This window comes from Lates calcarifer, unplaced genomic scaffold (assembly GCF_001640805.2).
Source record: "Lates calcarifer isolate ASB-BC8 unplaced genomic scaffold, TLL_Latcal_v3 _unitig_1196_quiver_1126, whole genome shotgun sequence".
NCBI lineage: Eukaryota > Metazoa > Chordata > Actinopteri > Centropomidae > Lates > Lates calcarifer.
This window is the reverse complement of record NW_026115354.1, coordinates 1-27,450: the sequence shown is the minus strand read 5'-3', so window position 1 is coordinate 27,450 and position 27,450 is coordinate 1. Positions and strand designations below refer to the sequence as shown.

Sequence of the window (27,450 nt, the reverse complement as noted above, 5' to 3'; positions counted from 1 at the left end):
GCTGAAACAGGAAACATCAGTGCTGAGTGTTAGAGTGTGAAATAAACCACAGAGCTTCAGGAAGTCAGACATGTTGTCAGAGGTGGTGTTGTTGTTTGTCTCAAAGTCTGTTTTAGGTTTTAAGCATCTCATGAAAATGATGATATTTTAATCATCTCCTTCTCACCATCATCACCATCCATTTTATTTTTAGACAGTTGGTCATGAAGGAAAGTTTTAATCTGTAGAGATCAGTCTCTGTCTCTGGGGAAAATCTGACACTCGGTACTTTCCATGTGAGTCACATGACCCGCCCACAGAGACAAAGCCACAGTCACAGTCATTAACTGTTCATCAACACAGCAGGTACTGCTCATGTTTCAAATATGTAGAGATGTTGGGCTCAGTTCAGCTCAGTCTGATCAATCAGATCAATGTGAACATGTTTGATTGACAGAAACACACTGAGTGTTAAACAGAGTGTTAAAGAGGAGCAGCTCTGCTCCGTTCAAACACTTCCTGATTCTCTCTGATGATGGTGATTGTGGGGGAGGGGGAGCAGAGACAGAGTTTCAAACCACAGACACTGTACTCTGTGGTCCTCTATGACAGAGACAGAGACAGAAGAGATCATGTCTCTTTCAGGTTAATCATTAAATCTGATCTCTGATCAGGACGATGGTCTGAAGTCAACAGATGAAGTGAGGTCTGGTTTATGAGCTGCTGGTTTACAGACTGAACTGTGACCTGATAGAGACTGTTGGACTCTAACCACCTCCCTCACTCTGCAGCTGCTGTTGTTTGGTTCTCAGCTCAGGTGTGTTGTGGTCTCTCTGGAACTGGTTCAGCAGGATTCAGGTGAGATCAGACATGTATCAACAGGATCAGTCTCTGCAGGGTGAATGCGTTTTAGATTCACTGCTACAGAAAACAAACTGTTAATAAACCAGTTAATAAAACAGAAACTCTTTCAGAATGCAAAATTTATTATTTCATTATTTTATCACACATAATTCATCAGAGCTCAGAGATGAGCGCTGAGTCATTGATGTGCAGAGCCAAAGACTGAATTAAAAAAATATATAATATATATCAAAAATAAAGAAATAACTAAAAACAAATCTTTACAGCAGAGATTCTAATATGGAAACCTGTACTATAATCCACTACAACAGCATCAGTGCCAATGATGACTTCAGCATCTTTTTCTACCTGTACTATTTACAATGATAATAAAGCTCATTTTAATAATTTAAAATGGTCAATAAGTATGCTGACATTTTAATTCTGTTCAGTTCATTAATTTCTACTTTTTTCATCTTTTTACTTCTTCACTTCCTCTTCATGAACTCAGTGTTTTCTCTGCAGACATTAACTGAGTTCAGATCAGTTTGGAGCTTAATAGTAGATCAGTATAAATGTATAGAATGCATCGTGCAGCTGAAGCAGCTCCAGACGTGAAGATAGAAAACATTTCAGCAGCTGATAACATGAAGCATAGTTCCACAGTGATGAGTGACTGAAGCAACAACCCACTGTTACACACTGATACATTAATATGGACAGAATCCCCTGAGGTCACAATCCCCTCCACCACGATAAGGTGGCAGATTAAGATCACATGACTGGTCCAGTGTGGAGGACCAGACTTTGATTTAGAACACTGATTTCCCAACTTTCTCCTGTGACTGAACTCTTTGTAACAGCCAGTTTGTGACACATTTCTTTGTCACTGTTTCTTTACTGGATTCTTTCTTCAGTTTGTTTCGGGTCCAGTTACATGTGGATGTTGGAGCTGAGCTGAGAGACGTCTTCACTTCTACTGATATTTTGTCTCAGACAGTGGTTTGTCTGCTGCTGTCACAGGTTTATACATGTCGGTTATTTTACATTTACTGATTATATTTCATAACATCTGTTCACCTGCTTCTTCATCAGCAGCAGCAGCAGGAGGAGGAGGATTCTTCTTCATGTGTCTTTTAGACATGAAGATCCCCAAAGCAACAACAACAAGAGCAACCACAGCAACAACTGAGAGACCAGCAGCCAGTCCAACATGTCCTCTGCTGTCTCCACCTGTGTGAGCTGCAGAGTAGAAGCAGGTGTGAGGTATCAGTGTCAGGTAGGTGATGACTGAAGAACAGAACAGAATCCATTTCCTCTTCAAACTCCTGTCAGACATTATCTACTGCACTTTGATCACATCACTCATACCAGCTGTTTTCTACAAAGTCTCATCAACAACATCTTTAGAAAACACCAACATCTGATCTGTGATCAGCCTTCACTCTCACACCAACAACCAGGAAGCTGCTGCTCCAAACACAAACACACAAACACACAAACACACTCAACTCCACTGACTCACCTGAGGAACGAACATCCAGGTCAATGATGCTGATGATGGGCTCAGTGTTCAGGAAAGATCTCTTCCTGCGGTTTGTTTCTCTCTGGACGACTCGACACTTGTATCTTCCTGTGTCCTCTCTCGTCACATTCTTCAGAATCAAAGACACGTTACCGTCCTTCATCTGTCTGTCCACCAGATCCACCCTGTCCTGAAAAGATGGATGCTGTTTGTCTGTAACAGGCTGACTGCCCCGCTGCAAAAAGACATATTTTTCTGTCTTCAGATCAGGTCTGGTCCACTCTACAACTATGATCTTGGTGTCTCTGGGAGCTCGACATGGCAGAGTGACAGTCTGTCCAGGATCAGCTGTGATGTTCTGAACTGAAGAAGAGAGAGAAAACACAGGTCAGAAGTTAAAGGTCAAAGTGTAACTCCTCACTTCACCATCAGCCAATCAGAGAGAGGGACTGTCAGAGAGGAACCCTGGTCTCTGATCAGGTTTTCTCAGCCTTTATCTGTTTTGCTGCCATGCTCCTGTCTTTTATCAGAGAATTTTTCACTATATATGTATGGAAGGCCCCCTTATATAGGTACCTTGTAGGACACCATACCTCACTGTTACTGTGGGCCCCTGGTTTACATTTAGTCTTTGAACTTGTCCTTTGTTATTGTCTCTAAAGTTCTGGAGAAGATTGTTGAAAGTACTCCACAGAGACAGCTAACTGCTACCTATTAGAAACAATAAAAACACATCCCTGGACAAAGGCCATGTTGTTGGAGCTGTGTTCTTAGACACCTGGATTCACTCACTCGCCCTCCAGTGCATAGTGAGAGAGATCATCAGTACCTCTCTCCCCTCCCTTCAGGACATCTACAACATCCGCCTCACCCACAAAGCCCTCTGTATAGCAGGTGCACCTGTCACACAGCTGAATTCAGAGAGGAGACTACGGAGTCTCCGGGCCAGGACCAGCAGACTCAAGGACAGCTTCATCCACCAGGCTGTCAGGAAGCTCAACTCCCTCCCCCTCCCTTAACCTGCTGTGTCTTTGTATTTATGGACCTATTGTTGTGTTGTAGTATTTTTTTGTATTTATTTTCAATACTATTATTATTAATAATATTTATATATATTTTTTGCTATTTGTGAACTACTTTTGAGTATTTTTCCTTGCTGCATCGTGGGTCTTAGAGTAACACAATTTCAATCCTCTGTATGTGCGTACATATGGCAGAACTGACAGTAACGCTGACTTTGACTTTTTCACTGAAACTGTTCATTGTCTGGGTTTGGTTTGAGAGGAGACTGTCCTGTCACTGTAATGTGATATTTCTATAATGAACATGTAGAGGGAGGTTCATTCATCATGGAAAAACATTATTTCTTTTGAAAGCAACACCAAAGATATCTGACTGAAAGTAATGTTAACAATACATCCACATCCACAGGACTTGACACTTCTGTTTCTTTACCTCTTTATAAATGTTGCCTGCAGTTTTGGTAATTTGTCTCAGCTGCTCTGTTACTGCTTCTTGTCTAATTCTCAGTGGACTGTATGAATGATGGATTTAGGTGTTTCTTATTAACAGCAGGTCAGGCAGTGAAATCATCTTTTGAGCAGTGGAGGAAACTGTGTGTTGATCAGGACCTACAGTGTATGGCCTTCATGAATCTCTGATCTGAGACACTCTGTCACCCGTCTCAACAGATCAGCCTTGTTCTGTAGAAGTGACCAAACCTTTCTCTGTATTTTCAGCATTAACTCTTTAACCAGCAGCTACAGGTTGGAGTTTCCATCTTAAATGTGTGACCATCATCTGTTTCACTGTGTCAGTTTCCAAAAGACAAATGACTGAGTGAGACTCAGATCCTCGTCACTGACAGTAACACACTGACTGTAGTTTCTGTTCCTTAGTTCAGATGTGGATGATAATGTACCTGTTGATCTGTATCAGGAAAACAGTTATTAGCATCAGTCTGTTGCTGTGGTGAAAGCTGGGAGGGGTTTTTCCTCCTGACACTCTACAGCAGGAAACGATGTGACGCAGGTTATAATTGGTCAGTGTAGAGTTACTGAGCTGCCAAACACTTGTTTCAGTTTACATTCACAGTATGTTGTAGGCTGAGTTTACATGAGGAGTGGGTGATATGGATTCATTCCTCTCGGGTTTGTCTCTTAAGTGAAATGTATTTTAAAATAAAATCGTCTGGAGACAGTTCATGGATAAAAATTAACCAACTCTCCCTGAACGTGTCAAATACAAACATGAAATATCTCCTTATTGCATTAACACGTTAATACATCATTCAACCCTTCGTGTCCGTCTCTATAAGCAGAGCTCACCTTCAGAGGCAGAGACCAGGACCCAGAGAGACAGCAGAGTCCACAGTGACGCAGATGTTGAAACAGACATGATCAGTCCAACTGGTCCCGATGATCCAGATGTCAAAATAATATCCAAAGACCGGTATCTACCGAGCGGTGTTCACTGAAGAGCCTTATCGATAATCTATAAATCTATAATCTATAAACCTTAAAGTTGATAGATTACATAGCTGGATGAAACTGCGCAGCCTGCGCGAGGCAGAAATATCGGAAGCTGAGTGAGTGAGAACAGATCTGTGTTCTCAGTCTGTCTGAGACAGGGAGGGGTCTGAAGGCGGATCCTCAGGAACCAGGTCCAGGCTGAAACCTAAATGAACCGTTTAACAAACTGAGTGTGCGGAGGAAAAAGTCTGATCTGTTAACAGCGTTAGCGTGATAACACTAGAGTCTGAGCTACATTATGAAGGATGTGTTTAATTAAAACTATATTTACTGTGGGTTAAAGCAGCAAAACAAGTCCACTTATATTATACCTGAATGAATCTTCTTTTTAACCCACAGAGGGTGTGTGGACTGTACATGTCCTGTATTTAATAAAGAAAGGACTGTGTAAAGATAAAACTTCTTCACAGTGCAACACTCAAAAGGTAAACAGCGCCAACCTGCAGAGGCTGCGCATGCGCCTTCGCGGGAGCACGTCTTGTAAATCACGTGACCATTTAACCAATGGTTGACTGAAGTAAAATGTAACTGACAACATTTACTCTACTCCAGATTTTAAGTCCATGTACTTTGAGTATTTTAAGTTTTCTATATTTTCCTTCTGCTCAGCTTTTGTTACTTTTCAGATCAGAACATTTTATACACTGTGATGTATTTTTATAGATTAAACTGCTCATCAGTAAATAAAATCCCCCAGCTCCACCTCCACCAGTAAAAACCTTAAACACTGTTTAACATTAATGTGTAATTAGTGGCCTGTAGTATATAACAGAACTGAATGGGGCCAGGTTTCATGAGGGGGACTTTTTTTTTGATTCCTTTATAACATATGCTGATAAATACGCTGATAATACTTCTGTACTTTTACTGAAGTAACTTTACATTGTGGTCTAGAACCAGGACCCTGTGGAGACCACCTCTGGCCTGTTGGAGCAGCAGACATCCTGGATGTGCTCGTTAGTGTTGGTCAGTGCAGTAGCTGGAGCAGTGGTGGCGCTGCTGAGCACAATCTTTTACCGTACTGTCAATACCAGACCAGAAAACCAGGCTCCTGCAGTGCTGATTCAGTTTGATGATGATCATGTGACCTTACTGAGCTGTAGGGAGGATACATGCAACAAACTGTGGCAGAGTAACTGATGATCTGCTCACTGCTGTGCAGCATTGACACTATTCACAAGTAAACAGCTCCCTCTGCTGGTCATATAAAACCACTAAGATGCTTTCACTCAGTCACTGAGGCTGAACTTTTATAGACACTGCTGAGAGGAGCTGGCTGTATAAAGTCTGTGTAATGTCTGATTGAGCTGATGTGTGAGTAGTGTTGGTGACTGTCCACAGAGTTCACAGTAAGTGAGTTAGTGTGTTGATGATGTTCTCTCCTGCTTCAGTATAACAGGCTGCTCTACAGCTCAGTGTAAATATAAGTCTCAGGGCTGGAAAATGACTTTTAAATAAGAGCTACAGGGTAGAACAAAGAGTTTCTATCTGTTATAACTATATTACAATCACAGTGTACGGTGTTCATCCTGAATGTCTGTGTAGCTGAGGCAGTTTTCTCTGAGCATGAGACAGGCAGGTATCAGAGTGTGTGGTGATGTTGTGGCTCAGTGTGATGAGCTGAGCTGTAGTCCAGTAAAGACAGATGACGTTCTAACTCAGTGTGTTTGTATGAGCAGGAGAGAAAACCACAGTGACACAGAGGAAGAGGGCGGGCTTCACTCAGCCTCTCTACCAACAAACCTCAACAGTTGATCACAGAGCACCGAGCAGGACCATGAAGGAGACGTCTCTACATCTGCTCTGTGAGTACACTGTCTGTCTGTCTGTCTGTCTGTCTGTCTGAACCTGTCTGCTGCCTCTGGAATAACTGATGATGGAGGAGAGGACATGAAAACACAGTCAGGCTGAACTCAGGTCAGTAACAAGCTGCAGGTCCACACAGGAACTGGAGTGGTCTCAGTGACGGCAGGGAAGAAACAATCACACTGAAGAAAGTTAAAAACCTAAAACAGTGATTAATGTGACATATTTGTCTTTTTACAATGATGCAGTCTTTTTTTAACACAAAAAAACAGAATAATATGAGAGCTAAAAGAAAGATTAGATAGATTAAAAAAACAATGCAGCAACATTTTCCAAAGGTTTTTTTTTTTTATGTTTGGTGAACTTCTTTGTACTCTGAGTTGTAAACTCATTAATATACAGTAAATGTACCACTGAGTAGAACCCACATGAACATGCCAAGAAAATGAGTTCAACCAATTATATTTATGTCAACATGAATTATATAACACTTGTTTAAACTGAGTAAAATTCAAGAGAACAGAGTTGCATAAATTGCAATTAACAATTTTTAACTCTTCTTCTTGTGCACATTGCATTAAATCTACATTAAACTATTTAACATCATTTTAAGAAAGAAAAGAAACTTGAAATAAAAACTAATATCATGATATTAATATTCAATTATTTCTCTTTGTAAGTTTTAATACATCATCTGAGCAGCGCTTCTTCTTTAACACAGCCTGAATGCCACAGTGAGTTGCTATCAGACAGTGATAAGATGGGCCAGCCTGGCCGAGGCTAGCTGGTTAACATGCTAACTTCAGTAGAATAAAAGTGTTAGAAATAGAAACAAAACAAGAGTTAACACCTGCATTGCCCTAAACCTCTGGAGACAGTGAGTAAAGGAATGAAGCTTGATGCTGAACTCACAGTAAACAACATAATGTTAGCAATGTACAGCAGCAAACTGAAAATATTTCAGATTGTTCACCAGCCGACGTTAGTCTGACGTTTTAAATTGTGCGACAGCAATGACGTCATTAACGGCGCACCGAAAACAACCTGATGTCTGAAAGTGTTTTAACACCTCACTGATGAGCCCACTGTGTAATCCACTACATAGACTCAGCCTTACAGTGATCCAGGGATTAAAGCTCCTGAGTGACATTTTGTTTGACAAAGTATATATATATATATTTTTTTTAAATTCAGGAACATTTCACTGCACTACAACTCAATTGTTTGTCACCATTGTCTTCATGTGTCATTTCTCTGTAGTTGTGAGCTCACTGCTGATCTGCTCAACAAACCAAGGTCAGTAAACTTGTTCTGTCTCTGTTTCCATCTGTTCATCCTCAGGATTCTTCCTCATTAGAACTGATGCTTTCAGTAGAGAACTCTGAGAGAAAAAGCTGGAAAAGACAATGAAGATCATTTCAAGTGTTTTCATGTTGATAGGCTTCACATGTTGACTCATATGTTGCTGAAAAACTCTGAGAACATCTTTCCAGTCTGAGACACTGAACTCTGCAGCATTAAATGAGCAGCTGTTCATCAGCTGAACATCAGTGTCTTTACTCTTTGCTCCAGCTTCAGAGAAACAGTCACACAAGCTGTTTGAGCTTTGTGTTTGTTTGACAACCAGAAAAACTTTCAGCACTTTTTCATTTCAACCCTCAGCTCGTCTGACTGTGAGTCCCAGCAGATCTCAGTTTTTTAAAGGAGACTCCGTCTCTCTGAGCTGTGAGGAGGACGACAGCTCTGCTGGATGGAGGCTGAGGAGGACGACAACCGATAAAACCAGAGCTGAGTGTGATGGTACCTGGGGAGAATCATCTGGTTCTTCCTGTATCATCAGCTACACCTTCACCTGGGACAGTGGAGTTTACTGGTGTGAGTCCAGAGAGGGAGCAACCAGTAACATCATCAGCATCACTGTCACTGGTAAGATCAGACTGTGGAGTTAGTATTGATGAAGCTGTGTGTAAATGGATGAAATGCTGTAGTTTGTCTCTGTGTTGAGGTGGATCAGTGATCCTGCAGAGTCCTGTCCTCCCTGTGATGGAGGGACATGATGTCACTCTGCACTGTAAAACAAAGACCACTCCCTCCAACCTCCCAGCTGCTTTCTATAAAGATGGCTCCCTCATCAGGACTGAGCCTACAGGTCACATGACCATCCACCATGTTACCAAGTCTGATGAAGGCCTCTACAAGTGTAACATCAGCAGTGATGGAGAGTCTCCACCCAGCTGGATCACTGTCACAGGTCAGGAGGACAAACAGGATTCTTCAGTCGTTGATTTTTCTGTTTTGATTTCATTAGTGCAGCACTAATGATGAGGAATTTAGAGTATGATAAACTGAATGGAGAAGAACAAAAGGAAAAATAAATTCTAGTTTCTTATTCAAAGTTTCTCAACAGTGAAATAAGTGAATATTTTACCATTTTCTTTTAACCAATTTCACTAATTATTTTTGATCATTTTAGAGAAACCCACCACCACACCTACACCTGCATCCACATCTCTCTCTGGTTCCACCCCTACCACCCCTCCTCCTCCTCCTTTCCCTGTGATGGAGGTTGTTGTCTCTGTCTGTGCTCTGGTTGTTCTGGTGTCACTGGTTCTACTGTTGAGACGATGTGTTCAGAGGAAACATAAAGGTGAGACACAGACTGAGGTATTATCTGCATTATTCATCATTCTATTTCTGTTGATGTTAATTTTTCCAGATTTAATCTACATTTACATTTTTCTTAAAAATAAATAATAAATAAAATTTTATCACTTTTATATTGGAAATTATATTGTTGTTTTTTTTATTGGTTTTTTCCAACTGATGAAGAGGAAGACAGAGAAGATGACATCACTAATGACATCACATACGCTGACGTCAAAATATTACATCACCAGCAACAGCCAATCAGAGGGAGCAGAGGTGCGTGTGTGGACCTGTATTGCTCTTTGTGGCGACATCTCACTGCTTCAAATGAGTGAAGGTTTTAAGACCAGGTTCATGTAAGAGACTATATATTCTGTTTATAAGGGGCCTGACAATTACAAACAGAGGGATGTGTACATTTGTGTGCTGTTATTTTTGTGTGGACCAGTCTGGGTTTTGAGAGGAGACATTTTAAAAACTTTAGAAACTGGAATGTCAGGATGTTTTTATAACGTGTGAAAATATTTTAAATATCTGACATAATTAATATTTAATATCTAAGAGCTCGAAGTTGACTGGAAAAGGCTTGTTATCAGTAACAAGACAACACATTTAGATTTAGTTTGGTTTAATGCATTTTTCAACACCAACTATAATTTAATCAGATTGAATCCTCTTCAGTCCATGAGGTTTCAGACTGTACTGTAGTGTGCTGTGTTGAAGACAGTGTGTGCTGTGGTTGGTTGGTTGGACTGTGTGTTTGTACCCTGCAGTGAATCAGTCAACAGAAGCTAACAGCTCTGTGGTCGTCCAGTTTCCTGTTTCTGCTCAACCTGCACATGTTTCACTGCAGAGATATTATTAGACTAAAGACAGAAAACATCGAGTTTAGACCTTTACACATTCATGTCTCTGTTCACTCTGCACACAGACAATATAGAAACTGTTTTACTCTTTAATGTGAATATTAATTACATGAAGTGAACTTCCATCAGGAATATCCACTGTTTTCAGTCTGAATATGATGAAACATATAGAAAATGAGCAGAGTTGGACTTTATGAAAACATCAGTTAGAAAAACAAAGAGGAATGTGTGTGTTGTCTCAAAGTAAGATTTGAAGCAGGATCTAAGAGAGGAGAGACTCAGCAGCAGACCAGAGATCCTCAGCCTCTGTTTTCTACAAACTGACCTTTAATGAAGCTGATGGTTTCTAGTTGATTTTAAATGTACTTGTTAAACCACAGCAGCAGCTTCCTCCTGTTTATTCCAGTCTGAACTGTGAAGTTTGAAGAGTCTCATGACAGTCTGTTCTGCTGTGTCTGATGGTATCATGTTTATAGTGTGAAGTCTGTTTATCTGTTTTGTCCTTTGGTGTGAAATGCAACAAATACTCCTAGCAGTGCTAACACCAGCAGTAATTGTACTGGTATGAGTTATAGTAGCTGCAGTAATGTACCTTGTATTGTCTCTTCCAGAGAGTGATCCAGCTGCAGTCTACTCAGCAGGGAGAACAGAAGACGTCACTTATGGACAAATAGTCATCAAAGACAAAAAGTCAAAGACGAGAAAGACGAGAGGTACAGCTGCTCTTCTTTGTCTCCATCATGGTCCAACACTAGAACAAGAGTCTACAGCCATGAGACTGTGAGGCTGTGCTCTGAGCTAAATGCTAACACCAACATGCTAACATTAGCTGATTAGCAGTAAACACTGAAAACAGCTGAGGCTGATGGGAACTCCAGTTGTTCTGCAGGTGTTTGATCATAAACCAGAGTTTTGTACAAATTAAAATGTCGACCTGATGATGGCGCTACATGAAAATCACTGAACTCAGATCCTTTACATTAAGAACTTGAACACACCTGGCAGGTGAGCTCAGCTCAGAAACTCAGACTCAGACTCTGCTGATTGATGAGGAGCTGTCTGTGGTGCTGAAGCTGGATTTGTTTTGTCTTGGGTCTATGTTATTCTCTCTGTAGAGTGGTGTCACAGGTACACAGGTGTTTATGATGGTTAGTGGTGTTTGAGCAGAGGCAGCTCCCATCAGGTCCTCCTCCTCCTTTATAGATTCATCAATGGATTTATTTATCAATTGATTTTTTTAAAGCTTCTGTTCATTGTTTAACTCTAATAGACATAAAGAAGCAGACACGAGAACTTACACATTAAACAAGACTTGAAGCAGGATATTAAAGAGGAAATGGGCCAAAGTTCTTCCGCTGTGTGTTTGTACCCTGCAGTGAATCAGTCAACAGAAGCTAACAGCTCTGTGGTCGTCCAGTTTCCTGTTTCTGCTCAACCTGCACATGTTTCACTGCAGAGATATTATTAGACTAAAGACAGAAAACATCGAGTTTAGAACTTTACACATTCATGTCTGTTATGTGACACATTTAAACCAGGACTGATTGTGTTTGTGTTACACCCTGACATGTTCGTCCTGTGGTGAACACATCGACTTGTTTTGATCTGCGGTCGTTCAATTTTCCGATTCAGATAAAACGTCTTCACATGTGTCAGGTTTCTTTTTATCTTCCACAGCAGCAGAAAAAAACTGTAACATGGAAATGCTGCTTTAAAACATGTAGCTGTGAACTTCCTGTTCATAATATTACATGACAACCAGTTCTATTATTGACTGTAGCAGGAGGAACAAATAGAAATACTCCAGTACAGTAAAAGTACCTCACTAGTGTTTGTTGTGTTGTTAGTGGACACAAACTGTTGGATTCTCTGTTGTGGTTCATGGCAGTAGTTTGGTCACATGATCCACCACAGCTGGTGGTGATCATACGTCGCGAGCCATCGAGGGTTCAAGCCAATAAACAGACAAACTGTCTTTAAAAACAGAAGTGACAAAGTGCTCTCCAGGAAAAAATGTTTTAAAGGCTGAGAGCCCTCAACAGCTTCCCACCAGCAGGAGCAATCAGCTGGAAAACACTAAACCAACACACACACCTGAAATCAGACATGTGACCTCTGGTCGAACAGGAGAAACCCCTATGTGTTTTTACCCAGAGTTCAGTCTGTCAGGCAGAGCTTCCTACCACCTGTTAAACACCAGAGATCCTCAGCCTCAGTCTCAGACTGACCGTTATTAAAGATGATAATTGTGCAGTTTATTTTAAAAACCACAGCAGCAGCTTCTTCCTGTTGATTCCAGTCTGAGCTGTGACTGAAGCTGGTGTGGTCTGTGAACACAGCGTGATCTGATGATAAGGTGTGTTAAGTGTGACAATGTATTTATCTGTTTTGTACTTTGTGGTGAAATGCATCATCTTGTTTTAATAGAAACAAACAGTTTTGTTGTCGTCCAGCCTCCTGTTTCTGATGAACACTCAGTTATATTCAGAGTGAGGTCATTCACAGCAGAGGTGTTAAAACCTGTCGTCAGATACTCTGTTAAACCTGCAGGACTCTCATGGACACGTAAAGTCCTCGTTGTGTCTGAATACTGACGCACAGGGTTAAATCTCCTGCAGACGTCCTCATGTCCTCTCGTTTATGTCCATTCAAACTGAACTGGACACCCCCAAAGAGAATCAGGGTTCAAACCCAGATCCTTCCTGCTGTGAAAACATGAAAATGAATCAGACGACCCTCAGGTTCACCTGGTGACTCTTGGAGGGCCCCGACCCCTAGGTTGGGAACCGATGGATTAAATCATCTAACGGTATCTGATGTAGTTAAAAGCAGCTCCAGTTACAGTTATTGCACAATGAATTACTTTTACTGCTGATGTTTGAAGTACTTGAGAGAGAAAACGGTGCAGAAACAATCTCAAACTGACCTGAGTAAAGCTGACGGTTTGTAGTAAAACCACAGCAGCAACTTCCTCCTGATTCTTCCAGCGAACTGTGACTGAAACTGATGTGGTCATCGCATGTTTTATACCGTTTCTAATGCTTTCGTGTATATGGTGTGATTGTGTGTATGTTTTGTACCTTGTGGTCAGAAGCTTCAGCCTGTTTTAATAGAATTGTGCAGCTCTGTGGTCGTCCAGCTTCCTGTTTCTGATGAACAGCTGCTCCTTGGTCGTTCACAGTAGAGGTGTTAGGAAGAAAAGAAACTGCAGACATTTATAAAGTCCTGTCCTCATCCTCAGGTCATCACATACTCTGTTAAACCTGTGCAAGGTTCTCTTTGGCGTCTGAACACTGACACACAATCTCTCTACATTGCTCCATGAAAAATAATAAAAATATTTGTCCTAGTATTGCAGTAACTGAACGTTTTATTATTGATTGATTGATTGATTGAGTGATTGGCTGATTGATCTGTGTTTTCTCCTCCAGAGAGTGATCCAGCTGCAGTCTACTTAGCAGTGACAAGAGAAGACGTCAGTTATGGACAAATCAACATCAAAGACAAAAAAACAAAGATGAAAGGTACAGCTGCTCTGTGTGTTTGACCTTTGACCTTTGGACTGAACCAGGCTTCAAGTCTTCATGCTAAGCTAAGCTAACCACATCCTGACCCATTACCTCCTCATATTTATAGCCCAGTGATGAGATGGATATCAGTCCTCTGATATCTCTCCAAAAGAAAGACGATAAAACACAAAGACAAACCAGTTGTAGTTTCTGTGTCACCTCCGTCCTGGACTCCGTTACTTCCTGTTTTGTTTTGAAATGACTTACCTTTGCTGTCTGTTGCTGTTTTACTTCCTTCCTGTGTTTTTCCCTCCAGTTTTCCAGATATGTTAATTAACACAGGGTTATTTTTGTGCTGAGTTACTGTGTCTCATATTATCTGAACTGTGTGTTTTTATTTAGCGTGTCCACCAGAACCAGAGGTGGTCTACTCTTCACTGAGGTAGACCTTCACTCCTTCACACCGGTCCACCCACTGACGTCCTCCTGCTGACTGTAACTGCTCCCCACAGCCTCTCACACCAGACTACACTCATTTTATATGTTGTGTGTCTTGTTCTCACTAAATTAACCTCATGCAGCTACAGAGACAAACAACAAGTCCACATAGTTCTCAGTGTTTCAGAAGGTTACAAACAGCACTAACATGTTACTTGTTGTCGTCCTTTCATTTATTCATTCCTGTTTACCAGAATCTGATGATACCTGCCATTAGTTTAGTGGTTAATGAAGTCATTTTGTGTTGTTATTTATAATCTGTCTGTTTTTTGGAGCTTGCTCTTGTTCCTGCAGCAGTGATCTGGTTTCTCTGCAGGATCAATAAACTTTAGTCTCATTAGTTGTTGTTGTCATGTGGTTCTGTGGGTTTCATGAAGCTGTGAGATGGAAAATTTGACTTGTTTCGTTTTGGTTGTGGCTAACACCGATCCACACCTCTGTTCAGTGAAGATAACAAGAACAAACATAGATAAAACCACAACGGCAGACTATAAAGAGCAGAAACACTGTTCAGCGGTTGGAAACTTTGCACAGAAAAGGCTTCAGTACAGAGTGTTTGTGTGAAGAGTTTTGATTCATTAATTCGTGAAACATCAAGAAATTCCTCATTTAATTCAGTAGCTGCTTAAATTAGGGATGTACCCATCAGGTTTTTGGCCTGACTTCACTTGGTATTGATTATCTACTAATACTGAATCAGATCTGATACCTGTCTATACTATACTGAATGTTGATTAAATATGTATCTGACACAACTGTATCTTCTAAATTTGATCCAAATACTGATAATTGCAATGTTGTCTGCTGCACTGAAAGTTGATGCATGAGTTAACCAGTGCTGCCAGTGTTATGACTATTATCAATGCTTGATCATTTACTGTAAATCTAACACACCCTTTATCAGTTTTCCAGACAGAGGTAGTGGGAATTGATTAAACCGGTAGTATTATCTTGCCACCCTGTAAACATAATACTGCATTTTTGTATAATTAGAGTGTCATCTGCGTAAAAGTTGACTCTCACTACTCTCAGAGTTGTTTTCGGTCACAGCAGGCAGCTGTTTTCAGAGAAACAGCTGTAAAAAGCCTCTGTCCTCTACCTGCTCAGCAGCAAACAGCAGACAGACACAGTCAGAGAGCAGCTGGTGAACATAGTGGAGCTTTTAGAGCCAGAGATTTCTCTCAGGAGTTATTAGAGACTAAAACAGAGCTAAAAGAGAGGGAATACTGGACTTAGATTCATCATGTGGACACAAACACCACTCTGCATAAGTGATCATGTGCTCTGTTGCTGCTACACCTGATAATATCAGTATTCTCCCTGATAATATCAGGTGTAGCAGCACACTAGCATGTTAGTGTTTTGTTCACAGCTTATTTCTGCTGCCCCCAGTGGTCAAAAAAAGATGCTGCACTCAGAAGCAGCCTATATCTTCCCGCATATCCTGGCTCTCCTGTATCAGCAGGTCTGTCTCACATTTATCCAGGATAAATTACCGTGGTGGGAACCTCCTGCTTCATGGCTGACCTGCTCAACAGTGTGAGTCAAAATATCTAAATTTATCCAAACAAAGTTCATCCTGTCTCATTCAGATAAAGGAATGGATCCAGATCTTTGTCCTCCACACTGCACCTGCAGCCTTTTACAAACCATTCATAGAGTTTATTTCAGGTGTGTATCACTGATTGTGTTATTTTTGATTCAGCCACAGTCAAAAAGGAGGAACACTTCCTCATTAATGTGCTACTAGAACAAATATTGACTTGAACACTCATGTTTTTGTGTAATGGAGCCATACTTCATAAAATACTCCTGTAGGGTTTTAAAGGTAATTGATTATTCTTTATTCTTCAAACGTCATACACTCTCAAACCCCCTCCATGTTCTCATTGGCTGCTGAGGAGTCCTGTACATGTTTTGATCCAGAAGTAGACTGACTCAGTGACATACACAGTAAATATAGTGACTGTATGTCTGAAAATATGAGGTGAGACCGTTAAACACATATTCTCTCTCCTCCTGCAGCTCTGTTTGGGAATATTACAAAGTTTCACCAGCAGTTTATTGAGACGGCAAATTGAAGACAACCACACTTGTTAAAAAGCAGACTGGATATGACACCACAAATAATCACTGTAAGAAAAACATTCATCTTTAAAATATGATAGATGGTTTGACAATCTGAAACACTTAAGGCCCAGTGTGCAGGACTTAGTGACATCTAGTGGTGAAGCTGTAGACTGCAACAAACTAAGTACCCCTCCCTTTCCAAACATGCAGGAAAACCAGTGGCCTTCAGTATCAGTAACAGTGAATGTTATTTATATTAATTATATTAATTATGAATATAATATTAATATGAACCCACCTCTGAACAATAATAGTCAATGATGCAGCAGAACGTCCAGTGATCAGGGTGTGTAACCTTTGTTACTGCACATGATACATTCAGGTTTTAGTAACATGTATAATGTTATTTTATATTGATTCATGTGTTCATCTCAGTAGGAATAATTCTACAATATTATTTTAGTAGACTTTAGTAGAATTAGGTTTTCTTACATACAATAACAATAAATAATGACACATTACGACTGGATCATTTTACTGTCGACGTAATGAGGAAATCTTGCAGCAATCATCCACCTGTAGAGACTCCAGCTTTATAAAACAGTTTCCTGGTTCTGTTCAGACTCTCACAGTTCCTGGTTCGGGTCAGGGAAAGATCCAGGTCTGGTTTAACACAGAAAAGAAGAGGCACCTTAGCTTACTGGAAAGCTTCCAGGACTTTGCTTTGGCCTGAATTCAAAGTCTGAAAGTGGCATCTGGCAAAAAAAGACGTTAAGACATGCACATCTGACAGTTCACTGTGTGCAACGAGAAAGTCTTTGTACAATTGAGTTTGATGTTACAGTTTTTTAAACCCATTCCAAACTAAAGGACTTGCTAAAGCTCTCTCTCTGATTGGATGATGGGCCTTTTCACTTTTCACTCCACTTATCCACATCAGTTTTGGACTGTCCAGAGTTTTCTCTGTAGTTTCCACTTCGTCACCTGTGTCTTAATCAGAGAATGAGAGGAAGATGATGGCTGCTGCTCCCCTGTTTTCTCAGCAGATGGATTCTGAACTTTGAAGCTTCCCTCTTGTCATTCATTTGTTTGGATGATGGCTCACCTTGAGTACAACACTGAAGTAAAGTAAACTGGTGAAGAGTTCAGATGATGCATCAAAGATCAACATTTTATCCACTAGCTTCTTCTCAGCATATTAAATAAACTGTACACAGTGAGACCAGAGCAACTCAAACAGAATGGAGGTCCAACAGAGACATTTTTCCAGATGTTAGCAGTGTGACGGACTGTCACAGCTATGAGAGTCTTGGGCCTTCATAGCCATCTCTTCAGGCTCCCGCATTGAGGGTCCATAGTTCTGACTGCGATTCTTATATTTCTTGATTACTGAGCAACAAAGTCCAGTCAGAAGAATCACAACAACAGCAACAGAAACTAAAACATAAAGCAGGTGGTTTTCTTCCAGCCCCAGGACCTGAGCGATTTGTCTGAACCAGGTTTCTTCATGTGTTGGACCTGCAGAGAAGAGAACAGGTGTGAGGCACCAACAGGGAACTGTCATCACTGTTTTCATACTGGATTAATCTACTGGTTTTTCATCTATCAAACCAAAGAGGTGTTCTTATTCATTTTACTTCAGTTGCACCTAAAATTAGAAATGCAAGAGGTTTCCTTGTGCTGGATTCAGTTTCATTCTGTGGTTCACGTAGGTCTTTAACTCACCTGAGTCTTCGACGGTCAGCTTGATGACACACCAGAGCTCAGACTGGGCTCTCTTCCTGCGTCCTGTGTTGCTCACCGACACGTGACCCTCGTATCTTCCAGTGTCGTTGGTGCTGACGTTCCTCAGAATCAGAGACACGTCTCCGTCCTTCATCTCCGGGTCTCTCAGTTCTACTCGGCCCACGAATAGCTGATGATGGTAAGATTCATGAGACCGTTCATCTCGATAGAAGAAGACGTAGCCCTCTAACCCCCGGTCTGACATCAGGTCTGGTCTGATCCACTTCAGGACCTCTATGGGAGCGTGGGTAGGACCCTGACACTCCAGAGTGACTTCCTCTCCCGCCTTTACCTTTACCTCTCGCATGTTACCTCTTAGATCTAAAAAAAACCAAAACAGTAAAAAGCTTCTTTATTCTTCAGTTCATTCACTGTTGTCATGTCTAAAAAGTAAAGTAATTAATTATTACATAAAATAATAGGATTTAATTCATATTATTCCTTCTTGGGAGCACCACCCTAAAAGGAATAATGACTGTTCAGTAATAAAGTCTCATGATTATCAGTTTACTTTAGGAAGGCCTCATAGAGGTCAGAGGTCAGAGGTCAGACAGCTCCTGTTGTGGACAAGAGACAAATGGTTTTATCAGCCGGTGACACAGTGATCAATGGTAGCTGCAGGTGCTGAAAGGTGAAGGATCCTGGGAAACTGGGTTCCTCCATCCTCCATTTTGAGTCTTTAACAGACTCGTCCAACACAGTAATAAAAACACAAAGTCGGACAATAGCAATAAATACACAAGCATTCAGTTCATTGTCTGAGCCGTGTCACCTCCACACTCTCTACAGGTGTTAAAGAAAATACTACAGGGGGAGGGGGGTGATGAGATCACCACACACACACACACAGACTAAACCAGAGGAGTCTGGAGTCTTGGCTGCTTCAGGACCACGGACAGCTCTGTGGATTCATCACTGCACAGACAGAAAAAAACAAACCAGAAAAACACACGGGATCATGAATGTGGAGGTTTAAATATCGACCAGAGACTTCATTTAGTTTCCTTTTAGTTTCAGTTTCACTTTGGTGTAGGACACACCCAGACTCCTCTGTCTGTCTGTCTGTCTCAGCTGATAAACATCCTCCACTGAGTGGACTAAACATCAACACCTTTTGAACATTAATGTGTTCACACACCTGTGGTTAAACTTTCCCAACAGCCTCTTCCTGGAGGGTTTGACATCAGTAAAGTCAGTTCAGTCAGGATCTTCTCTAACTGACCGACGTACAGATAAGACACAGTGAATTTCATACATGTGTATTCAGGCAACAAAAATACATTTACATTATAACAACAGCGTCACAGTGAGAGAAGCCACGAGAAAAGAAAAAGATCTCCCTCTGGAAAAACTGACCAGAGAACAGCAGAGAAACTCTGCATCTAGTTTCACTTTCACCTCTGTCAGAATAAGAATAAAAAGTGGACGAACACCATCCTCCACACACGCTTACCTTCAGAGGCATGGACGAGGACGAAAAGGATCAAAACATGTGATAAGAGTAGAAAAGAAGGAGCCATGAGGGAAGAGAGGAGCATATCAGCTCAGAGTCGCGCCCTGGTCCACGGATGCTGCTGATGCTGATGCTGATTCCAGTGATGCTGCTGCTGCACAGTAGACTGAGGGTGTGAGAGAGAGAGGAGGATGGAGGTGCTGCATTCACTGGTCCAGGGAATCCCCGTAAAGTCCAGCATCATTTTAAAGAGACACACTCCATGTGTCAGCAATAAGGGCTACAAGTGTAAGTTAGAACTGAATGTGAGGGAGCAGTGAAAACAGGCAGAGTCATGATGTTACAGCTGTGGTCAAATATCAATGAAATATCAGAGTCTGAATAATCCTACTGACAGTAAACACAACAAAAAGACTGTTGCCACAGTTACTCTCAAAACCTGTAATTAGTATTTTATTAATCTACATGGAAAAATGATCAGATTAATTAAATGTTTAATAATCTCTGTTCTCAATCATATTCTGTGTGTGTGTGTGTGTGTCTGTCTCTCTCTGTGTCTGCATCACGTGACTTTCAGGAAGTCAGGTTGGATCACAGAAAGGTGTTGTTTTGTGTTTCACCACCAGATGTCAGCAGAGAGCCAGATCTACGCAGTGATGCACAGTGAACGCTGCAGTAACACTGATAGAACCACAGTCAGTGTAGTTACAGTATCACTGCATCATCTGTTCACTCTGACTCTGTTGAACCACTTACAGGAAGGTGTCTGATATTTCAAAGAGAGAGCAGCCGAGTAACTGGAGCTGCTGCTTTCATTTAAAGTTCATTTGACTTTAACTGTATTTTTTCCTTTCAGACAGCTGTGGTGTTGTGTAGTCAGGTTGTGTGTCTGTGAATGTGACGTCTCAGCGGTGCCCTGATACAAATGTTCACCTGGGCTCAGGTGAACTGATCTGATTCTGGTGGTCAGAGGTCAGAGGTCAAAGGTTTCGTCTCCTTTTTTATCCTGTATCAGTCCCCTGTGCATGTGTGTGTGTGTGTGTGTGTGTATTAAAAGCCTCATACATGGTGACAAATTTAAAAAATTGTCATTCTTTTAAATCCTCTGTTAGAAAAGTCCAATAAAGCCCCTCAAACATTTCTAAAGATAATTTCCTGTGTCCAGTGTGAAGAGGAGGAACGATCACAGCAAGAAAAACCCGAGGTTTAAAAGAACATGTGAACTCGTGCTTTACCTGTTTCAGTTCAAACCTCCTCAGTGACCTGCACAGAGGAAGTGGACTCATGGCGCTGAGCGGCAGAATGGACGGAGCATCTCTTCAGTGTCTGCTCTGTGAGTACAAACCTGTTCTGTCTGATTTATTCATTCTGACTGAAAACGTCTGAATGTTAGAAAACATCTGACAGAGAGGACGAAGCTGACGGAGGTAAACACAGGTACTTTTTAACCACTGAGACGTAACGACTGAACAAACGTCTGATCCCATGAAAATAAACAAAGACGTCTAAACTCTGCTGGTATCACATTAAACATGTACATGAGGTATTTTTTTATTTGTAAAAGAAGAAAAGATTTGCCAACACTTTATTTTAGATCTCTGTATGTAGCAGTTATACCCTGTAAAAGCAGCTGTGTGTTTGTTTGTTGAATTGTTGTTTGTTTGTTGACAGCTCTATCTCCTGTGGACAAACAGATGATGACTGACAACACAGTCAAATACATCTGAACACAGCTGGAGTCTGTTTTCTGTTGGAACCTGATGCATTCAGCTGAGATACTGTAGATCATGTCTCTGGTTCTTAGAGTCTGTCTGTCTGTCTGTCTGGTTTCTCAGTTCTCCGAGTTGTTTCTAATCTTAAACTGACCCCGAGTCTCATTTCTCTCTCTAGTTCTGACCTCACTGCTCTGCTGCAGAACAGCCCAAGGTCAGTAAACGCCTCTCAACTGACTTTAACCAGTGTGTTAGATGTGACTAATTTTACATCCATTAGTGCACATTTCAGGAGGTTAAGGATTTGTTATAAAACAGATGATTAGTCATCAATAGATAAGTCAGGATTATTTCCATTGTTGAATTCGTTAGTGCTCAGACCCTCTGACAGTGCAGCAGACAAAAGACCACAAAACACACAGAGGAGACCATCGAAACACCACAACAAAGAAAATAAAACTCTGGAGAGAAACAACGAGACCAGACGAGGTTCTGAAACTCGACTTCTGAAAGTAAAGACTCATAACTCAACCTGAGGTCATCTGACAGTCGAACAGACTGAACTCAGACACTCAACTTCAGACTCGAAACTTTAAAGACAAACATAGCAACAACAAATACACTGAGACTGTCTCTGTTCTGTGTAGAAAGAGAAGTTACAGCTGAGGACGAAGATCCTAAACAATACAGGGATGAGATTTAAGATGAGCACTGACAAACCACCCAGAATAAATTCATCTTCTCTTCCTCTCAGCTCGTCTGACTGTGAGTCCCAGCAGCTCTCAGATGTTTGAAGGAGACTCTGTCTCTCTGAGCTGTGAGGAGGACGACAGCTCTGCTGGATGGAGGCTGTGGAGGAAGACGGCCAAACAAACCAGAGCTGAGTGTGGAGCTGGGTGGGGAAGATCAGCTGGTTCCTCCTGTTTGATCGGCCACATCGTCCCATTGGACAGTGGAGTTTACTGGTGTGAGTCCAGAGAGGGAGCAACCAGTAACATCATCAACATCACTGTCACTGGTAAGATCAGACTGTGGAGTTAGTATTGATGAAGCTGTGTGTAAATGGATGAAATGCTGTAGTTTGTCTCTGTGTTGAGGTGGATCAGTGATCCTGCAGAGTCCTGTCCTCCCTGTGATGGAGGGACATGATGTCACTCTGCACTGTAAAACAAAGACCACTCCCTCCAACCTCCCAGCTGCTTTCTATAAAGATGGCTCCCTCATCAGGACTGAGCCTACAGGTCACATGACCATCCACCATGTTACCAAGTCTGATGAAGGCCTCTACAAGTGTAACATCAGCAGTGATGGAGAGTCTCCACCCAGCTGGATCACTGTCACAGGTCAGGAGCTTCACTTTGATTTCAACACTTATTTCATCCACATCTTCACCTGACCAGGTGACTCTCTCTCTACAGGTGAATCTTTAACCACAGATCCACCCTCTGATTCAGCTCCACCTCCTACCACAGACTCCTCCCTCCTCACGTTCAGTCTCCTCCACCTGGTGGTGTTGTGTCCGTACTTCATCTCCACTGTCCTCATGGTGTCTTTATATCGACACAGACCCACAGGTAACACTCTGAATCATTCACTGACCTTACAGTCAGTCAGTCAGTCAGTCAGTCAGTCAGTCAGTCGTCTCTAACAATTGATAAATCTTCTACATTTTCTCTCTAACCTGCTCTGACTGTAGGAAATCACCTGCCCGTCTCCATGGTGATGACCCCACCCACCCAGGCTGAGCAGGGATTGGATGATGATGATGATGATGTCACCACAGAGCATCACTTCTGACCTGATCCAATGTCTTCAGTGTTTCCTCTTTCTTAAACGAGGCTGAAGTGTTACTGACTGCTCTCTCAGTTTAGTTACATTGTGTTGCTTTAAAATCACAGCTTCATGAACGTCAGACTGTTGCTTTGTCTTTGTTCCTCTGTATAAAACCTCTTTAGTCTAAATGAGGTCCTGTGTTAATCATTTCCACACTGTGTCACTGTGTGTGTCTGCACATCAGTCTGCACATCAGCCAGGCTCCCCACATCCCAGTCTGATCCAGTGAGTTGTAGAGTGGGGCCTCTGTGGACCTGGTTTGCCCCAGATCATCCCTCAGATGCTGGATCAGATTGGGATCTGGAGAGTTTGGAGACCAGGTCGACACTCTGGGCTTTGTTGTGTTCCTCGAGACATTTCTGAGCAGGTTGTGTGCTGTGGTTGGAGCATTGTCCTGCCGGGGGAGGCCACTGGGGGTGCTGTTGTCTTGTACTGTAAACAAATCTGTTACTCACTTCACCTGTCAGAGGTTTAGTGTTGTGGCTGATGTTGCTTTACTAATTTAGTCAGTAGGTGGGACTAAAAAGCCACAGAGCAGAGTGAATCAGGAGACTTATAACACCTGATATAAAATCTATATGTTCTTCAGAAACACAGTATTACATTCAAAGAAAAGAGAAGAGAAAATCCTATGATTCTGATTAAGATCCAGAGAGACTGCAGCACCTGCTCTTTGCTCTGCAGCAGTCTGTCTCTTCCTGACCACATTTCAGTGGTTAAAACTGAGAGAAGCTCTCGGACATGTGAACATCACCTCCTCCTCCTCGCTTCCTGCCAACTACACCCTCTCATCTACAGGAAGATATGTCCACGACCATTTTAATCTATTTTTAAAATAAATTGTTTCCAAAAATGATCAACCTATCATTTAAATCATTTCAAACTTGAGTCCTGGCTCCCTGAGCTTGTCCTGTAAACACACAAACATACATCGGTGTTAGTTTAACTGTCAGTGAATGCACCACAAAGGTACAGTAGTGATGTTCTGGTTGGCTGTTGCTGTTCCTGCTTCTGATTCTCTTGAAAGCAAAAATAATCATTTTAAATGAACTAAACAACCTGTAGCTGCTGCTGCAGAGTAAACCACAGCTCAGACCGCCAGAGACGCAGGAAAGACGAGGGGCTTTCTCAACCTAGCACAACACAGAGTGTTGGTCTCATTATACCAGGAAACAAGATGGAGGAAACATCTCTGCTGTGTCTGATCTGTAAGTCCAGTCGCCGTGTGTTTTTTTTGTGGGCTGTGGTGTAATGATAACTTCAGATATTTCAGATCAGACTGGGGTCCTGTTGTCTCATTACATTTGGGTTTTACGTCACTGTTATGTCTGTGTGTGAACCCAGTCTGCAGGTTTGAGTCAAACAGTTAATGAGGATGTTACTTTGACAGGATCTGATTCTTTCAGCTGATAAAATACTTCTGCTGAGTTTTCTTAAAGGGAGACAATACAGTTGCTTTATAGAAAATGTAGAATCCGGTGTAGTTGGACTAAAAGTCAGGAGATCTTTAATTCTTCGGCTCCAACTGAAGCATTCTGTCTTTAATCTCCGTCACAAGGACTACCGCTTTAAAAAGAGGCACTGAAGTGTTAGTTCTGCATGTCAGGGTGTTAGAGGTGTCAAGAGAGGAGGTGGTCTCCGAAGAGACGAGTCTTCAACAGACTCTTGAGGACAGAGAAAGACTCTCCAGCTCTGATAGTATTATAAAGCTGGTTTCACCATCAGGGAACCACAAACCAGGACAGTCTCAAAATATAATCCAAACAAATTCAAAGGTTTAAAATCAACAGTCTGAAGTCAACGGTCTTATCTTAACTTCTGGAGCCCCAGCTCCTGGCCCTACCACAGCTTCACTTTCTACCTCAAACCTCCTCCACCTCATGTTCATATTGGTCCGTTACCTGGTGATGTTGTGTCCGTACTTCATCTCCACTGTCCTCATGGTGTCTTTATATCGACACAGACCCACAGGTAACACTCTGAATCATTCACTGACCTTACAGTCAGTCAGTCAGTCAGTCAGTCAGTCAGTCAGTCAGTCGTCTCTAACAGTTGATAAATCTTCTACATTTTCTCTCTAACCTGCTCTGACTGTAGGAAACCACCTGCCCATCTCCATGGTGATGACCCCACCCACCCAGGCTGAGCAGGGATTGGATGATGACTATGATGATGTCACCACAGAGCATCACTTCTGACCTGATCCAATGACAGAAACACACAGACCTTTAGTGTCAGTCAAACTTCCTACTGACACAGTACAAACTTCTCTCTCAGTTCGTTTCATTTTTATGTAAAAGCAAACAAGAAGAATAATCACCTTTGATCAGAAACTAACCCAAGTTTTTTTCCAACTTTAAATCAGTTCTAAAAACAACAGGTTCTCTACATCAGCTGCACAGTGTTTTGTCTTTGCTTTGTTAAGATATTTTCAGAGCTAGTTCTTTGGCCTTTGTGTGTAGGGGCCCTCTTTTCTTATTTTGCTGTCAGGAGACTTTTCCTCTGTTCTCTGTTTCAGGTGTCTCAATGGATTTGGCTTTCTAGTCTGATATGACCCCCACCCCCTCTTGTCTGAATATTCATGGGCACTGAGTTGAACATTTTACAGCCTTGCAATAAAGTAAAGAACTTTTAAAAAGTATGATCGCTCTTTGAAGACATAACCAAAGAACTACAGAAAGGCCTATAGTCTAACCATCACAATATAGGACTGTATCATCTGCATAGAGTGTGACACAATTGGCTTCATGTAACAACCACTTGCATCAACACACTCGCTTTTAATATCTGGTTTAAGATAAATTGTCTCATTCACCAGTTTAGGAATACAACAATGTTCTTGCTTGAGGCCCAGTGCCAGGTATGTTTGATGGCTCAGAAATAGAGTCAAATGTTTTGGACAGGTATACAAAGAGCATTGCACAATGTTGACCATCATCAATGACCATACAAAGTTTTAATGACTTAATGTCTTTACTGAGTCCAAGCCCATGTAAGGTTCGATAAAAGATAAAGGAAAGTCATTTTCTTGACTCATATTACATTTGGAAACACATGGTTCTTCATTCCCTGAGTATCTGTAGTGCAGAAGCCAACAGTGTAAGATCATCTCTCATCCTTATGTTTGTCTCTTTGTCTCCTTCTGGAAATGTTTCTGCTTTGGTCATTGTTGTTGGTTCTTGGGTTTGGTGCTCACCCAGAAGCAACTGGGAAGACGCAGTGCCTGGGACAGGATAAGGTCAGGGAAGAAAGTCTCTGTTTGCAGTGGGCAACACAGACTGTAACCTGATTATCTGGAGAAATTTTTACGTAGATATACAGCAAGGAGTGAGTATACATCATGTACCTGTGTATATACCACTGCACTGCTGTTGTTCATAGTTGTTTGGACATCAAATGATTTAGAAGACTCTAATGGGGTCACATAAAATTAATTTTAACACCTGCTCTATCAGTGGTTTTAACCATGTGATCTGTGGTGTCTGTGGGTTCACGTCCTCTTTTCTCAAAGTGTTTCCTGGAAGCTGCTGCAGAGAAAAGCACAGACACTCTGACATGTAGCGTCACACAGAGGAAGGAGGAGGCTTTTACTGTCTGTCAAACTGCTGCTGATCTCAGTTCAGCTGCAGAATGGAGGGAACATCTGTCCAGAGGCTGCTGGGTGAGTCCAACCTGCTGGATGTGTGTTGATGTGTAGATGCTGAGAGATGATCACTGCTGCTTCCCACAGCAGAGCAGTCATTAAAGCTCACAGTAACCTGAGTGTCATTTCTCTGTAGTTGTGAGCTCACTGCTGATCTGCTCAACAAACCAAGGTCAGTAAACTTGTTCTGTCTCTGTTTCCATCTGTTCATCCTCAGGATTCTTCCTCATTAGAACTGATGCTTTCAGTAGAGAACTCTGAGAGAAAAAGCTGGAAAAGACAATGAAGATCATTTCAAGTGTTTTCATGTTGATAGGCTTCACATGTTGACTCATATGTTGCTGAAAAACTCTGAGAACATCTTTCCAGTCTGAGACACTGAACTCTGCAGCATTAAATGAGCAGCTGTTCATCAGCTGAACATCAGTGTCTTTACTCTTTGCTCCAGCTTCAGAGAAACAGTCACACAAGCTGTTTGAGCTTTGTGTTTGTTTGACAACCAGAAAAACTTTCAGCACTTTTTCATTTCAACCCTCAGCTCGTCTGACTGTGAGTCCCAGCAGATCTCAGTTTTTTAAAGGAGACTCTGTCTCTCTGAGCTGTGAGGAGGACGACAGCTCTGCTGGATGGAGGCTGTGGAGGAACACAACTGGACAAACCAGAGCTAAATGTAGAGCTGACTGGGAAGATCATCTGGTTCTTCCTGTATCATCAGCTACATCCTCCCAGGTCACAGTGGAGTTTACTGGTG

The 27,450-nt window shown here is 41.7% G+C and overlaps 4 protein-coding genes and 1 long non-coding RNA gene across 10 annotated transcripts; 3 read left to right on the top strand and 2 right to left on the bottom strand.

Annotated features, from left to right (window-relative positions):
- Positions 1-944: 944 nt before the first annotated feature.
- On the bottom strand, positions 945-5,268 carry LOC108887056 (hyaluronan and proteoglycan link protein 1). The gene is made up of 3 exons (XM_018682226.2): positions 4,675-5,268; positions 2,348-2,710; positions 945-2,064 (listed from the first exon to the last, which is right to left on the bottom strand). The coding sequence occupies exons 1-3, from the start codon at positions 4,742-4,744 to the stop codon at positions 1,886-1,888; spliced, it is 612 nt and encodes a 203-aa protein (XP_018537742.1). The 5' UTR covers positions 4,745-5,268; the 3' UTR covers positions 945-1,885.
- A 1,284-nt stretch (positions 5,269-6,552) lies between these two features.
- Positions 6,553-14,558, top strand: LOC108887054 (low affinity immunoglobulin gamma Fc region receptor II). 5 transcript variants are annotated; one of them, XM_018682224.2, is made up of 9 exons: positions 6,553-6,683; positions 7,945-7,980; positions 8,347-8,610; positions 8,690-8,935; positions 9,158-9,331; positions 9,505-9,606; positions 10,808-10,909; positions 13,628-13,720; positions 14,108-14,557. In XM_018682224.2, exons 1-9 carry the CDS (start codon positions 6,656-6,658, stop codon positions 14,149-14,151), a joined length of 1,089 nt encoding a protein of 362 aa, XP_018537740.1. In that variant the 5' UTR covers positions 6,553-6,655; the 3' UTR covers positions 14,152-14,557. The 5 variants fall into 5 exon arrangements, 4 of the variants coding, with proteins under 4 accessions (XP_018537740.1, XP_050923115.1, XP_050923114.1 ...); XM_051067157.1 differs by having other exon boundaries at positions 6,554-6,683; positions 9,514-9,606; positions 14,108-14,556; XR_007809496.1 differs by lacking the exon at positions 14,108-14,557 and having other exon boundaries at positions 9,505-9,686; positions 13,628-13,649.
- Positions 14,559-17,546: 2,988 nt separating this feature from the next.
- On the bottom strand, positions 17,547-20,018 carry LOC108887058 (uncharacterized). Its single transcript, XM_018682227.2, has 3 exons — positions 19,512-20,018; positions 17,999-18,379; positions 17,547-17,791 (listed from the first exon to the last, which is right to left on the bottom strand). Exons 1-3 carry the CDS (start codon positions 19,594-19,596, stop codon positions 17,547-17,549), a joined length of 711 nt encoding a protein of 236 aa, XP_018537743.1. The 5' UTR covers positions 19,597-20,018.
- A 712-nt stretch (positions 20,019-20,730) lies between these two features.
- On the top strand, positions 20,731-25,897 carry LOC108887055 (Fc receptor-like protein 5). 2 transcript variants are annotated; one of them, XM_051067160.1, is made up of 6 exons: positions 20,731-20,844; positions 21,402-21,437; positions 21,978-22,241; positions 22,321-22,566; positions 22,642-22,797; positions 25,154-25,897. In XM_051067160.1, exons 1-6 carry the CDS (start codon positions 20,796-20,798, stop codon positions 25,252-25,254), a joined length of 852 nt encoding a protein of 283 aa, XP_050923117.1. In that variant the 5' UTR covers positions 20,731-20,795; the 3' UTR covers positions 25,255-25,897. The 2 variants fall into 2 exon arrangements, with proteins under 2 accessions (XP_050923117.1, XP_018537741.1); XM_018682225.2 differs by lacking the exon at positions 25,154-25,897 and adding an exon at positions 22,920-23,184 and having other exon boundaries at positions 20,732-20,844.
- A 714-nt stretch (positions 25,898-26,611) lies between these two features.
- Positions 26,612-27,378, top strand: LOC108887059 (uncharacterized). The gene is made up of 3 exons (XR_001961536.2): positions 26,612-26,717; positions 26,836-26,871; positions 27,238-27,378. It is a non-coding gene; the product is annotated as an uncharacterized LOC108887059 (long non-coding RNA).
- The last annotated feature ends 72 nt before the right edge of the window (positions 27,379-27,450 follow it).